Below are 14,503 nucleotides of genomic sequence, written 5' to 3' on the forward strand. Positions count from 1 at the left end.
CTCAGAAACCCAGCTCCCAGCCCAGAGAGAACTGGTCTCAGTAGCAGTAGTCACCACCTCGGTCTCTCCAGCCATAATCACCAGTGTCCTCCCGCCAAACAGGTCTAATCTAATACCTCAGTCAGGCTGTAACCGGTCCCGGGGGTGGGAACCTGCCTGTCTTGTTCTCGACTGTTTCCCTGGAACCTAGCACAAAGCCAGGCACAAAGGTTCAGCTCAGTACATATATTATGCATTTAATTAATGACAGCAAGTTGGTATTAATAAATAGCTTCTATTTGAAAGCCTAGCACTGCGCTGGGTGGTTGTATTAATCAGGGTCCACCCATGAAAGCAGAATTAAAAGGAGATATATATTAAGAGATTTATTGCTTGTATTAAGGAATTGGCTTATGTGATTGTGAGGGCTGACTAGGTAAGTCCAAAACCCAGGCCATTCATTTGTGATTTCTAAACCTTACATTACCCTAGTAAGCAGGCGTTACCATCCCCGACTTACAGAAGAGAAAACTGAAGCTCAGAGAGGATACACAGCATGAGAGTGGCAGAGCTAGGATGCAAACCAAGGTCTGACTGGCTGTTCTTGTCTCCATGCTGCTGCTCCTTAGCATGTCTGTCACATCTCCTCAGTGACACTGGACATGCCAATCTGTCTCAGTCAAAATTCATCTCTTAGTGGTTACAGACTAGACCTAGCCCTGCAGTCATGGTTAATCACAATGAGCTGCTGCAAGATTAACCAGAGATGGCCTCTATCAGTCACAGTCATGGGTATCAATTTCAGCCTGTCGTGTCAGTTTCATTTCCTGCATGAAGAAGCTCAGCTCCCTCCTCACCCCTCCCTATTCCTAGTCTTAGGTGCAGAGCTCCCTGGTCTCAGAGCTTCCTGTTGCAGCTGGGCTCATCTTCTCAGAGATTGCAGGGCACTGAATTGTGGGCACTGAAGCTGTAGGTGGCCCGGGAAACTGACTTTGTGGTCACATGTCCATCCAGATCAGGTTTCTCGACCTTGGTAATATTGCCAGTTGGAGCTAGATGATTCTTTGTTGCAGGGGCAGTCCTGTGTATAATAAGACGTTTAGCAGCATCCCTGGCCTCCACCCACTAGATGTCAATGACACCTCTCAGTTATGACAACCAAAAATGTCTCCAGACATTGCTAAATATTCCTGGGGCGGGCAAAATAACTCCACCCATGTTGAGAATCACCGATGTAGATGAAACAACCTCAGGTTATTCCCAAGTAGCACAAAGGCCGATCCTGTATTTATGGGAGACAGAGACACAGATCCAGGGTGTGTGCAAACCAAGTCCTACTGCACAACCCCAAGACTGACAGATAGCTAAAGGAAATCTACTGGGAAAATTCAGAAAAGGAGTCACAAAACTCCTGGAAGCAATTGCCTCTGGAGTCTGCAGAGGGTTGAAGAATTGCTTTTCACTGCATAGCATTTTGTATCATTTAATGACTTACCTTTAAAAATAGAAGAAATAGTATTAGTATTTAAAATTATAGGAAAATGTTCAGGGTTTAAGTTTTAAAAAGTATTTAGAATAGTTATGTGCAAGGTAACTTCAACTCTGGAAAAATACATGTACATGGAAAATTTGTTAGAAAATGCACCAGATTATTAGCAGTTATTCTCAATTCTGAGATTTTGGCAGACTAGTGCAACCACTGTGGAAAACAGTGTGGAGTTTCCTCAAAAAATTAAAAATGGAACTCCCATTTGATCCAGTGAGTCCACTTTTAGGAATATATCCTAAGAAGCCTGAAACACCAATCAGAAAGAATATATGCACCCCTATGTTCATAGCAGCACAATTTTCAATACCTATGATTTGGAAACAGGCCAAGTTCCCATCAGCAGATGAGTGGATAAAAAAGCTGTGGTATATTTACACAATGTAATAATACGTGGCAATAAAAAAAGAAAGAACTCTTACCATTTGCAACAGCATGGATGGACCTGGAGAGTATTATGCTAAGCGAAATAAGACAGTCAGAGAAAGATAAGTACCACATGATCTCACTCATATGTGAAATCTAATGAACAAAATAAACTGATGAACAAAATAGATCCACAGACATAGAACCATGAACAGACTGATAAATTTTAGAGGGAAGGTGGGGATGGAGGTGGGGGGGGGAGGGATTAACTGGGGAATTTATATGCATATATGCATAGTCCATGGGCCAGACAATATTGTGGAAAAGGCTTGGGAGGGGAGGGTGCAGGGAGGAGGGGGCCAATGGCGAGGGGGGGGGGAAACAAAGCAACATCTGTAATACTTTCAACGATAAAGATAATTTTTTTAAAAATTAAAAAAGTAAGATGGTCTGGCATATAATGCAATATACAAATCATGTATCATAGGAATGTACACTTTGAAACCTATATGATCTTCTTAACCAATGTCATACCAATAAACTTAATTTTTAAAAAAGGAAGGTGTTCTGGGGTGAGTCACTTAGTAGAATACAAAGGAAAGTGCTAGTACCTGTGTGTCAGGTAGTCTAAGGGGTGAGTTTAACTTTGACATGGATTGTGGGTTGTTAATTTTAATATTTTTGCATTTATTTTTATGAAGACAACCTTTCCATTTGTGGAATATAGTTTCCTTTTTAAATAAACTTTTTTTTTTTTACAGAGTTAATTTTGAGACAGGTATTACGTAAGGGAACATGGCAACTTGTGCGCAGGTGGGGGGCAGAGGCTGAAGTTGGGCGTTGCTGTCTACATTATTCACTAGGCTTCCATAGAGGGATTTGCAGGGAGACCCAGGTGCTCTTTTTTCAGGAAGAGGAGGTGGGACCGTGCTGTCTCTCCACACACAAGCCCCTCTGTGTCCTGGGGCCCACATCCTTACCGTTCCTTCTGCCTAGAATGCTCTCACCCCAGATCTTCACCTCACTGGACATTTCTCTTCATTCAGCTCAAAAATAACTCCCCAGGGGGCCATATTTGACCGCCTTATTTAAGGTGGTCTCCTTTAGTGACCCACTCTGCGTTTCCTTCCTGGTGCTGATCACTCAGGAGTTGTCTCTGACTGCTTGCCTGTGTTTACCACTAGCAGGGCTTTCCTTATTGCAAAGCCTAATGCAAGACCTGTACCACATTCAGAGCTGCAAATATCAGTAAAATGAAAGTGTTGGGATCGCTCAACTCCAATTGTAGCCCTTCTCACAATGCCAACTTGTACTGGTAGTCAAGGTGGAGAGGAGGAGAGAAAGTGAAAAGGGGAGAGAGAGAGAGAGAGAGAGAGAGAGAGAGAGAGAGAGAGAGAGAATGAGAGAGAGAGAGGACATCACCAAGGCAGTTTGTGGTTCAGCATCAAACACATTTATTTCACTTTTATTGAGTATACAAGAACAGAGAGCACACGCATACAGCACGGAGCACTGAGGTGGGGGAGCGTGGGGACCAGAGAAGAGAGAGGGGTGTAAGTAAAAAGGAACAGGACAGCATTGCAGTTGTTTGGTAAGGTGCTTTTGGGGGGAAAAAATTAGAGTGATGTTGCTCATGCAGTTTCAGGCCAGTCTTGGAATGTGCTTGCAGGATTCAAAAACCGAAACAGGTCCTGGCACTTCCTGTCCTCTCAGATGGAAAAGATCCCAAGAAAGCAAAATAAAATGAAAGTCTGTAGGATGGCAGGGCAGAAAAAGACCCTGGAGAGCATCTGGTTTATCCAAGTCATTTTGCAAGTGCGAAACTGAGGCCCCAAGGAGAGCCCAAGACTACTTCATGGCACATGGTGAGCTAGGCACTGAGCCAGGATGGCCACGCAGCACTCCTGCCCGCCCTCCGGGACTTTCTCCACTACGCTACATGGTCTCTTGGGTGAGAGGCAGCACAGAAGAATGAGGAATATAAAAAAGAAAAAAGGAAAAGTAAGTTGACGACAGACAAGACAAACGTCGATATTCTTTGTGAAGAGGATGGGGAGGAAACAGTGCCCTAGATTTAGCTTTGCAGCTCCCCTCCTCCCTGGTGGCTGACTGACTCTCATGGAAGGAAGGTCAGAGCATTGGTGGGATCGCCACAAACCCCAGCTGGCCCATGAGCTAAGCCTGGTCACTTCATCCCTGCACTGAAGCCACACACCCAGGGTCTGTAGGCAGGTGTAGAACCCAGAAAAAATAATTCTCCCTTTGAAGTGTGTTTGGGATGCCTGGTTCCGGCAAAGACGGGGTGCCTGAGCCAAATTCTGGGTGAGCCAGAGAGGGTGGAGCTATACCAGCTTTTGGCCCAGAACGAGTGGGAGCTCTCAGGTTGAAAAGGGCTTCTTCATCAGGAATGTGAAAAGAAGCTTGGTGCACGGCAAGTGTGCTGTCACACTCAGGGGGAGCTGGAGCAGCCCCCGGCCTGCTCCGGGGTGTGTGTGGCTGATTCCGCCATGGGATGCCCAGGCTCAGGGCTCTCTGTGCTCCCTCCATCCCATTTGTGTCCACAGAGGCACACTATTCTGGTTTCTTGTTCTGTCCCAGGTCAGCACCAACTAAGCAGCTAAGCATATTTATCCTTGGGGTAACTGACAAACAAGCCTGGGCTCTCTGGAGGGCATCCATGGGCAACGTCCAATAATTGGAGAGAATGCAGAAATGCTCTCAGAGAGACAGCCTGGTTAGAAATGTAAGGCTGGCTCAGGGGGCTTCCCAGGTGCCTCCATGTGCCCCACATTCTCTCAATCCAAGAACAGTGCCTGGCACAAGCGGGTACTCAATATATATTTCTTGAGTGAGTTTATCAACTGCTTTAGAAACAGGACTGGGAGGTGAGATGGGGCTGATAAATTAAAGTGCAGTAGGACACGCTCCCTCAGAAGGGGACTCATTGAGCTCAGGGGGCCAGCTTGTGCCGGGAGAGTCTAGGAAAGCCCCTGTGTGCCAATGCCAGGCTTTTGGTGGGTTTTCTCCAAGGGCTTCTGTGGTCTTGAGGCAATTTCTGAGACTCCGAGGGCACAGGCTCAGAGCTCAGATGCTGACTGAAGGGGAGGTCTCCAAGGCCAGGGTCTAACACGTGGATGGAGACTGTGAGCAGCACCACCTTTCGTCCTCAGCTTTGACCTATCAGGGCCTACCCTGTGTTCGGGGTCGCTCCCAAGGCTGCTTCAGCCCAGGCAGAAGAGAATGACTCAGACAGAGAACAGGAGTGGTAGAGGAAGAGACTGAGCTGGGAATTTTCAGGCAGCCGGATAAAGCTACCATCCTCTGCAGTGGCCAAGGGCATCACGCCCCTTGGGATGGGAAGTTAGCTATCAGGATTTGGTCAGGGAAAGGCAAGACATGTGGCAAAAAAACAGAGGACCGAAAACGGAGGCAAGCCCCCTTAACGAGGTAGGGGGACTGAGCCAGGGGATCGCAGCAAAATCCTAACGCTGGGCCCCACATCTGAGCAAGAACCAGGCCCTGGTTGCTACTGCCCAGGGGAGAAGGCATCTTGGACCACAACTGTGCTGCTTCCTTCTTGCCAAACCCCCACTTCTCCATTTGGGGACCCCTCCCCTCCCCACCAATCAACCAATGACAAACATCACACACTGAATTACTACACTGAACCTGTCAGCTCCTACTGTGAGCAGCCCACAGCCAGATTCCAGGTCTCCTTGGCTGGGCCGGTTCAGTGAGATCTAGGAACCTTGGGATACATCAATCACAGTCAGATAATTATAATTTTAAACTGTCAGCTTCATACTTACCAGCACTGTTTATTTTAATATTTGTTTCCCGTTATATGTAATATACATAACTTAAAAGCACATCCATACAAATCTCCTACAAGCTGCACCTTCGTAAAGAGAACATACAATGTCTACTTCCCTTCCTGCGGCATGGTTTTCCGTCCCTGCTTTCTTTTCCTTTTCTTGTTTCAAATGAGTCATCTGCAGTGGCCCTCAGCAGGACCCGACACAGAGGGCAAGGGGTGCAGGGTTAGGAGGAGGGAGTCGAGACACAAAATGACGACAAGACTTGTGAGGGGGAGGGGAGGCGGAAGAAAGGAAGGTGGATTTTGCAGCCCAGTGTCAAGACCCATAAAATAGTAATCCAGTGTTCCTCCTCCTCCTTTCCAAGTGGGAAATGTTTTTTCTTTCTCGATGTGTGTCTTGCTGCTTCGACTTGTCTCGCTTTGCTGCAAAAAGGGTTTTCCTTTGCACTTGCATGGGCAACAGACACTGGAGAACAAATGGAACGTCTGTCCACCGGATGTGCTGTGCAGTGGGTGCTGCATTCCTGCAGTCATCCTGGGCTGCTTGCTCACGTCGCTCCGCAGGCCTTCAAAGGGGATAGCAAGGGATTATTGGCATTATAATTTTTTTTTCCTGAAAAATCCCAGCAATTCTTCAATTTGTCTGCAAAGGAAATGTAGGTGTTCAGATGTTGGTTGTTGCTGTTGGCTGACTGCTCGGCGAGCCCCAGAAGCAGTGCAAGGATGCAGTGTTTCCTGTATATATATCTATATCTATATATATCTATATATATATATATGCTTTTCCTTTCCCAGTCTCTCATCAGTGACAGTACGTCGCAGCTGGGACGTCGGTGTTGACTCGGAGAATCCAGAATGAAGGCCCCTTCTTAACGGTTCTCTGGCTTGGGTTGGACCAGAAACGCCAGCATCTCTTCACAGAGGTCAGGATTCCTGGAGCCAGAGTTGTTGCGAGCGGGGACGGGGGACGGGGAGGGACACAAAGGAAGGAGGAGGATAAGAAAAGTTAGTAACTTTTTGTCCCCCTCTTCAAATACATGGCAAGATCGTTTTTAGTGAGCCTTTACCGTGGGCCCTTTATTATGGCTCAGGAAGACAGAGACTTGTCTAAGGCCAGGTAGCTTGCGAGTAGCAGCTGAGAACTGAACCCACATCTGTCAGACTCCAAGGCCCATGTACGTTTGCTTGTTTGTTTCCAGGGAAGTGGTATCTTTCCCTTTGGCCTGAAAATTTGTCCAAGTTTCCTGTAACACTGAGAGGCTAATATCACACTCGGTTCACTTTTTCCTCCTATCACCTCTCAGTTCTAAGAAATGGTTAGTCGTGATGACATGCTCTTCTTTTGTTTGTTTTTCCTGTCTGTTCTCCTTGGGCCTGCTGTGCCCTGGGGATTAAACCCCAGAGTGCAAGTGTTTAAATAAAGAAACTGGAGCCTGGGATCCCAACTCAGGTTTGACTCCAAAACTTAGTGGTTAAGGCCATGGGCTCTGCAATCCTGAATCCCGGTTCATATCCCACTCTACAGCCCACTAGCTCTGCACAAGTTTCTTAACCTCTTCAGGCCTCAGTTGCTTCCTCTGTAAAATGGGTTCTGCCTATAACTGCCTTAGTTATAAGTAGGATTCAAAACAAGGATCAGCATAGAGCAAGTGCTAAATAAATACAGGCTGTTCTTGTTATTAGTATTGCTGTTGTTAATATAACCACATACTATTCTGATCTCCTTTAGGGCAAGGACTGTCTTTTACTTATTGTTGTCTTTCCAATGCCCAGCAAAATGCCCTGAACATAGCAACTACCCAAAACTATGCAACAGGTGGCATATCATTCTTGCCTTTTTTTCACTCACAGACGGTCAAGTGCTAATAAAGTCATATAAATGCGATCCTTATCTTCTTTCCCAAGATGGAAAATCTGAGGCCCGGGTTCAATGACTTAGCAAGTTGATAAGAACCCAAAGCTCCTGCTTTGGAACAGGTCAATTATTTTTTCCCCATTTACTTAAAATTTTGTAGGTAAGAAAGCTCTAGGGAGCTGGGTAAGTGCCACCTTCTTGCTGGCAGGGTTTGAGAGACAGGCCCTGAGTAAGGAGGCAGGCCAGTGGGAGATAATGGAGCAGAAGCCACACATCTGGCCTGTGAGGTTGCAGAGAAAAGAGGAGACTGTGTGAGATAAGTGTGCTTTCCACACTCACAGCAAGAACTTTAAGAAGGAAGAACTTCCAGAAAGAGGCCGAGTAGAATGGAGCAGAGAGATGTCTCTGGAGGATTTGGGGAGAGAAGATAAAGGCCAGCAAGATGGAAACCCAGGTGGAAACAGGGCCCTGTGCACCTGGATGGTGGTGGAGGGTTAAGGTCTGACTTACTCAGAACTCTCATCCCTAAACATGGCAAAACCTTAAGGAACAAGGAAGCAGGTTCACACTGCCACACACCTTCTGCCTGTGAGACACCGCCCTGGTATGCTGCCCCAAGTTCACATATGGAAGCCCTAATCCTCAAGGAGGTGGCATTTGGAGGCAGGGCCTGAGGTCATAAGGGTGAAGTCCTCATGAATGAAATTGGTGCCCTTGTAAGAAGAGATGAGAGAGAGAGATTATCTTTGCTCTCAGCCATGTGACCTGTTCCAAATTGACCTGTTCCAAAGCAGGAGCTTTGGGTTCTAATCATCTTGCTAAGTCATTGAACCTGGGCCTCAGTTTTTCCATCTTGGGAAAGAAAAGAAGGATCGCATTTATATGACTTTATTAGCATGTGACCGTCTGTGAGTGAAAAAAGGCAAGAAGATATGCCAACTGTTACATAGTTTTGAGAAGACAGTTGTCTGCAAACCAGAAAGTGGGCTCTCACCAGGAACTGAGCTGGCCAACTTTCCAGCTCCTATAACTGTGAGAAATAAATGTGTGTTGTTTAAGCCACCCAGTGTCTGTGGTATTCTGTTGTAGCCGCTCGAACTAAGAGTCACAGGTGTTGTTTAATTATTGCAGCAGCTCCACTTTAGAGATTAGCTCCATTTGTAGATGAGGAAACTGAGGCCCAGGGAGGTTCATCTGGGCACACTGCTAGCAAGGTGTTTCTGCTCCGAAGCCTGGCTGTGTTCCTTCTGCTCAATTCTGCTGCTTCCTGGGGGTTTTGTCTTACAGGGGCAGGCTGTATTTTAAGTTTGCCCATCAACTAATAACATGTAAACAGGATTCTGGCCACATGGGATGTCTTTAGAAGTACCAGGGACACCTAAAGTATACCATTTATAATTTATTCTTCTTGGATTATTGCCGCAGAGTCCACATGGGCAGCATTTTGTTAGCCTACTGTGAGTTAATAGTAATAATAGTCATAATTAACTTCCATCGAGCACTTACTATGTGCCAGGCACTGTGCTAACTACTGCATATGTCCCACCTCAGTACCCACTGACAATCCTGTCTCCCCTTTTCTTACCACTTCTGAGTTACTTTTCTGGGTCTAGGGCCTTCAACCCCAAAGAACCAAGGTACCAGGCTTCTTCCCCACTGTGATTCATGATGTCTGGTGGGTGTGTGGGGGGGAGGGTCAAAGCTGTGACAGGAACCAAGCCACAGGGTGGATTCTCTGATGGAAACCACGCTCCGAGGACCTTGCCACAGTTCCCTCCTCCCTCTCACCACTGCTGAGCCTCCTGAGCCTTACCTGTGGCTTCTTGTCCCTCTCCTCCGGGGATGGGTCTGTTTCTCTGTACACGACAGCTTTGGTTACCAGCATGTCAGGATGCTGAAGTTTGGCCTCCTTGATGGCCAAAGCCAGGGCCTGGTGGAAAATAACAGCAAAGTGAGGAGCCACAGAATATCAAATACAAGAGACTATAGAGACCAACAAGGCGCCTAGTGCACAGCTTGTGGAACAGGAGGCCCAGGGAGGGGCAGTGGTCAAAGAATTAAAGGAAGAGACTAGAGCCTGAGTCTTCTGGCTCCTCCTGAATCCCATTCAGTGTCCTTCCCTTGGGGGCCCCTTGTCTAGATAGGATGGGCAGAAAGTGTACATCTTCTTAGCTCACAAGGGCAACCATCCATGGGTAACCCAATATGGCGGGGATTGGTGACTGGGCAGTGCCACTGGGAGTAACGTTCCTCATTCCCATACCTGGTCTTGATCAACATCTTCGTCCCCAGTAATAATTATCCGCTTCTCGATCCTCGTCTCAGAAAACCCTCCTTTCACAGTCTGCAGGGGGAGAGGGAGGCAAGGTCAGCCTTGGGTCCTGCTGGACCAGCAGCTGTGACAGAGGACCTGTCCAAGTACCCCTCAAGGGCATGGCTGGAACCAGCAGTCACCTCCCCTGGCTCCCTCAGATTTTTCCTCTTCTGGTTGTGGGACTTCAGACTACAGATCTGGCCTGGTGGCCACCACTCCCCCAACCACCAAACTGTCCCCTCTAGGTCTCCTGAGCCCAGATCAAACGCTCTCCCTGACCCTGGTTGGCAATCCTTCCGCCTTCCTGCCTCAGTACTCCCCAAACACCAGCTTCATATCTCTCATGTTTCTGGGCCTCTGCCCTTTGCCGATCTTTTGTGCAGGACCTGGCCTTGCTCACCAGGCTGGAACTCTCGAGGACAGGGGTGTCTTTTGTTCATCTCTGTATCCCCTCCTCCCCACCTCTCTGTTCAGCCTGACCAGGACAGGTGCTAAATGCAAGTTTGTTGAATGAACACATGAATGAAATGTGAATGGTGACAAGGTTCTACCTTAAATGACTTCAAACCACAGTACAAGAGAAATTTTGTTGACGATACTGGTAACCACCACTGTTTTCTGAAGGGGCAAGTTTGGGCGTAAGTTTAGAAGTAGAATTGCTTGGCATATTCAAGGAGGGTGGTGGCTGAGAGAAGTTCTGGCTAGAGTCAGAAGTGGACAGAAAGAAGTGGGGGCTCCCAGTTGGCAGGGCCAGGAGGGACTTTGGGAAAAAGAGTGTTCTGAGTCGTATTCAGTGGGGTGTGAGATAGAAAACCTTCCCATAAAGCTTTCAGTGAAATCAGTATTGCTTACTAATGCTTTTGGTGAGAGTGGGTGCTTTCTGGGGACTGTGCAGAGGTGCTAAGTCCAACAGAGGAGGAGGCAGGGCTGAGGCAGTGTATACAGGGCCAGTGCCACCTATCAGACTTCTTCAGATAGCTCAGCAGAAACTGCAACTCAACCTGGCTCCCTGGCATCTCTCCTTCAGGCCTCCATCCCCGGCCTGGGACCCCTCCTGCTTCCTTCTGGCCACTCAGTCATGAACATGCCAGCCAGTCTTCAGCCCTCTGTCTTCATTGGCTGAGTCACGGCTGACACATCAGGAATGCCTCCCTTCTTGGCCATTCCTCTTCCTTCTCCCACTCTGACTCCCACCCTGGTCCAGGCCCTCCACCCCTAGTCTCTCCATCGCTCACTCTCTTCTTTCTCCCTTTACCCTGAACATCCTGGTGGATCTAATCTCCTCTCCTTAAACCCCTTCTCACTGGCTCACTCCCCAGTTAAGAAACGTTGATGGCTTTGCAATGGCTCTCAGACTTGGGCCCTCCATCGCCACACTTGTCTTGGAATTTGTCTTATTTGTCTCTATTCTGCTTCCTCGGGCCCCAGTCCAACCCGATTTCCCAGTTATGCTGCTTCTTGCTACCAGAGAGCACTGCTCCTGTTTCTCACAACATGCATTACTTACAGCCCCTCCACTAGCCCCTCACAGAGTAAAATCTGCTCAGTGAACGAATAAGCAAACAGTTTCTGCTCCCATCTTCTGCACTGCGTAGAACGCCTGCCGCTGCTTCTCCTCCCTCACAAGTCCTCCCCGGCTTTCCAAGACCCTGCGCAAACCCCACTTTCCCCAGAAGATCTTTCTCGCTCTTTGAGCCTTCCTTATATCACCCCCTCTAAATCCCTCCAGCACTTAAGGTCTATAAGATGCAAATGCTATGGTCCACAATGACTTCCAAGGAGATGGTCTCGTCCCCCAAGCCTGGCTGTCAATGTTGAAGAGCAGGTCCATGCCCAGGACAGACCGTAACACAGACCAAGCGCACAGCACTCCTGAAACTGGGAACACCACGGGTCTTCTCTGTCCACGTTACAATGGCAGTGACCTTCCCAAGCCCCACAGCCAGGCTGGGCCATGTGGCACCCTGCTGCTACTCACTTTAGTAACATGGGTGGTGGTGGAGGTGGAGAGGGTTTCCGCGGTGGCGCCGTAGGTGCTGGTGAGGACATCTTTCCCGATGATCTGCAGAATATAACCACCCCCCACCCGGGATCAGGTGAGGATGCTGGCTGCTGCAGGGTGGAAGCGGGGTGGGGTAAACCAAGGGACAAGTTGGGGAGGGGTCCCATGAAGGTGGGTTGGAAAGCCAAGATGCTACGAACCACTGAATCTAAGAATTCAGCAATACTGGACTCTTCAGAGTGCTAGACCCACAAAATTCTCAAAGCCTGGAATCTAAGATTCCTAGAACCTGAGATTCCTAAGGCCCAGAATTCTAACAAGTCCCTATAATTTAAGAATCCTGGTATCTTAGAAGAATGACCAGAGGGATCCAAGGTGGAAACAGAGCCCCCTCTCAATCCCCCACCCTGCCAGAGCCAGGATCATGTTCTCTCATGGGCGAGACGATGCGAATGACAGATCTGGAGAATACAGGAGTTTCAGGAGACCTCACAGGGACAGACTCGGCTCACGGGGCAGCCACTGACAGAGCCAGGTCCAGAAGTTAAGCCTCTGGACTCCTAATCCATTCATTGCTCCTCCTGGTCAGTAAGGAGAGCAGATGCAAAAGAGCTACCACATCACAGGCACCACCAAAGCGAGGCGCCATTTCACCCCCACATTGCCAATGCCCTGCTTGGGGTGGGGGAGGAATGGAGGGCAACGGACGAGACTCTGGTGGGCACCAGGGAACCTGTGGGCCTCTGAAAATGATACCGTTTCCTGGTGCTGCATTCAAAAGGGAAGCCTTCTGAGCTCCACGCTGCGCTTGCTGCGGGCCACCTGTGGACCCGGGTCCACACACTCAGCGTGGAGTCCCCTAGCCTGAGCTGGCCTTGCCCACTTACCGGAGAAAGAGAACGAATTTCCGTGGCCACCGTCTGTGGGCCTGGGATCATGGCAGCTGCCCCCTTCCCGGACTTGATACTGTTCTCCTGGGGAAACAATAGTGCTCAGATGGCCAGGTCTCAGGTGGGTGGCCCCCAGGATGGCCAGGGCACGTGGCCATGTAGCTCTCACGGCCACAGGGTTGACAGTAGAGGCAGAGAGCTGAAGGCATCATTTGGTTCAATCTCCTCTCACTCGTCACCCACTCACTCACTCATTCACACACTTACACACTCACTCACTCATTCATTCAGCAAACATTTGTGGAGTGCCTGGCATGAGGGACACTGTGGTGAACAAGACATGGTTTTGCTCTCTGGAAGCACTAGCAAAAGGGCTGAGACATGCAGGTTCTCGTCCTGGCCCTGCCATGTTCTAGCCACGTGACCGGGGGCGGAGCCACTTCCCCTCTGTGGGCCTCATGAATGCACCTAGAAAAAGGGAGCCCTGCCATGTAGGGTCAAATGTCCCACTCTAGTGAGGCTGCTGCTGATGGGGGAGACTCTGTGTGAGCGGGGGCAGTGGGCATTCCGAAAATCTCTTTACCTTCTGCTCAATTTTGTTGTGAATCCAAAACTGTTCTAATAGTAAAGTCTTAAAAAATATTTTTTAAAATGGGACCCCTGCCCTACTCCCACAGAGACATTATGAAGCTAACAGAGGAGAAAGAGCTTTGCAAATGGAAATCTACAGTATGCATACAGTATAGGCTGGCTATTAATAACATCATAATAACTACTGTGTTCTGAGTCCTTGATATGTACTAGATATTATCCTAAGGATGCATTATCTCATTTAGTCATCAGAACAAATCATTTTAATATTCCTGTTTTACAGCTGGAAACTGGAGGGCTAGAGAATGTTAAGTGGCTTGTTCAAGTTCCCCAGCCAGTTAGTGATAGAGCCCGGATTTAGACCCACATTCGTCAGACTCCAGTCCAACACGCTCCTTCCACATACCCCTGCCCTCAGAGTGCCCACCCTTGGGCCAGCTCTCCTGGTCCTACACTGGATTCTGATGGGCAGGTTTTCCTGGAACTGGCTCCAGATTTACTGGCCCACATCGAGCAAGAGGCCTGGCTGCCCGCCTCTCCCTCACCCTTTCTGCACCATCTCAGGGCTCAGCCTCGTCTGTCCAGGGGCCCAGAGATGTGTCCCTTCTGCAGCTGCCCAGGGGCTGAACCTGGTCCTGGTCTGTGCATGGTGCACACCAGGACCTCTGCCTACCAGGGGGCGCGTGAGGACGGAGCCCTCTGCCTGCCTTTGCCCTGACTGCTCACCATGCCTGCCTCCAGGGGAGGCTGTCAGTGACCTGGTCCCTTGGCACTCCACCCACATGTGTCAGACAGAGTCCCCAAAGGCGGCATTCGAAGCAGGCCTTAGAAGGACAGCCTTCTGGGTTCAAGGCTTCCTTCCCTCCAGCTTAGGAAACAGACAGTAGCTACTCTGAGTCCCTTCAGGCCATTCTCCCCAAGCTGCTTCTTGTGCCACTGCTTCCTCTTTTCCAGGCAAAGCCTCGCGTTCACCTTTACCCTGAAAACAGAGGCCACTAATAGGGGACACAGGTCATTTAAAGCCACCTGCTCCACCTGCCTTTCCTAGTTCTCAGACTGTCTTCTCTCCTCACCATCTCTGCTCTGGACCCCTTCCTCCCAGGGACTCAGGGCTCTCCTCCTCCCATCCTCTCTCTGGACCAC

General features: G+C 48.9%; 1 protein-coding gene across 20 annotated transcripts in view; it reads right to left on the bottom strand.

The window, feature by feature from the left end:
• Positions 1-3,321: 3,321 nt before the first annotated feature.
• EPB41L1 (erythrocyte membrane protein band 4.1 like 1) overlaps positions 3,322-14,503 on the bottom strand; it is a 140,114-nt gene continuing 128,932 nt past the window's right edge. For 17 of the 20 annotated variants that reach the window (XM_080685616.1, XM_080685615.1, XM_080685613.1 and 14 more), the window contains 5 exons: positions 12,767-12,853; positions 11,856-11,939; positions 9,827-9,907; positions 9,377-9,493; positions 3,322-6,641 (listed from right to left, as the gene is read on the bottom strand). In XM_080685616.1, coding sequence (XP_080541742.1) covers positions 6,633-6,641; positions 9,377-9,493; positions 9,827-9,907; positions 11,856-11,939; positions 12,767-12,853 — 378 coding nt within the window. In that variant the 3' untranslated portion in view covers positions 3,322-6,632. The remainder of the gene's footprint in view (positions 6,642-9,376; positions 9,494-9,826; positions 9,908-11,855; positions 11,940-12,766; positions 12,854-14,503) is intronic. The other 3 variants (XM_080685621.1, XM_080685614.1, XM_080685609.1) reach the window with 1 other exon arrangement.

The sequence above is a fragment of the Plecotus auritus genome (genome assembly GCF_963455305.1).
Source record: "Plecotus auritus genome assembly, chromosome: 8".
Taxonomy (NCBI): domain Eukaryota; kingdom Metazoa; phylum Chordata; class Mammalia; order Chiroptera; family Vespertilionidae; genus Plecotus; species Plecotus auritus.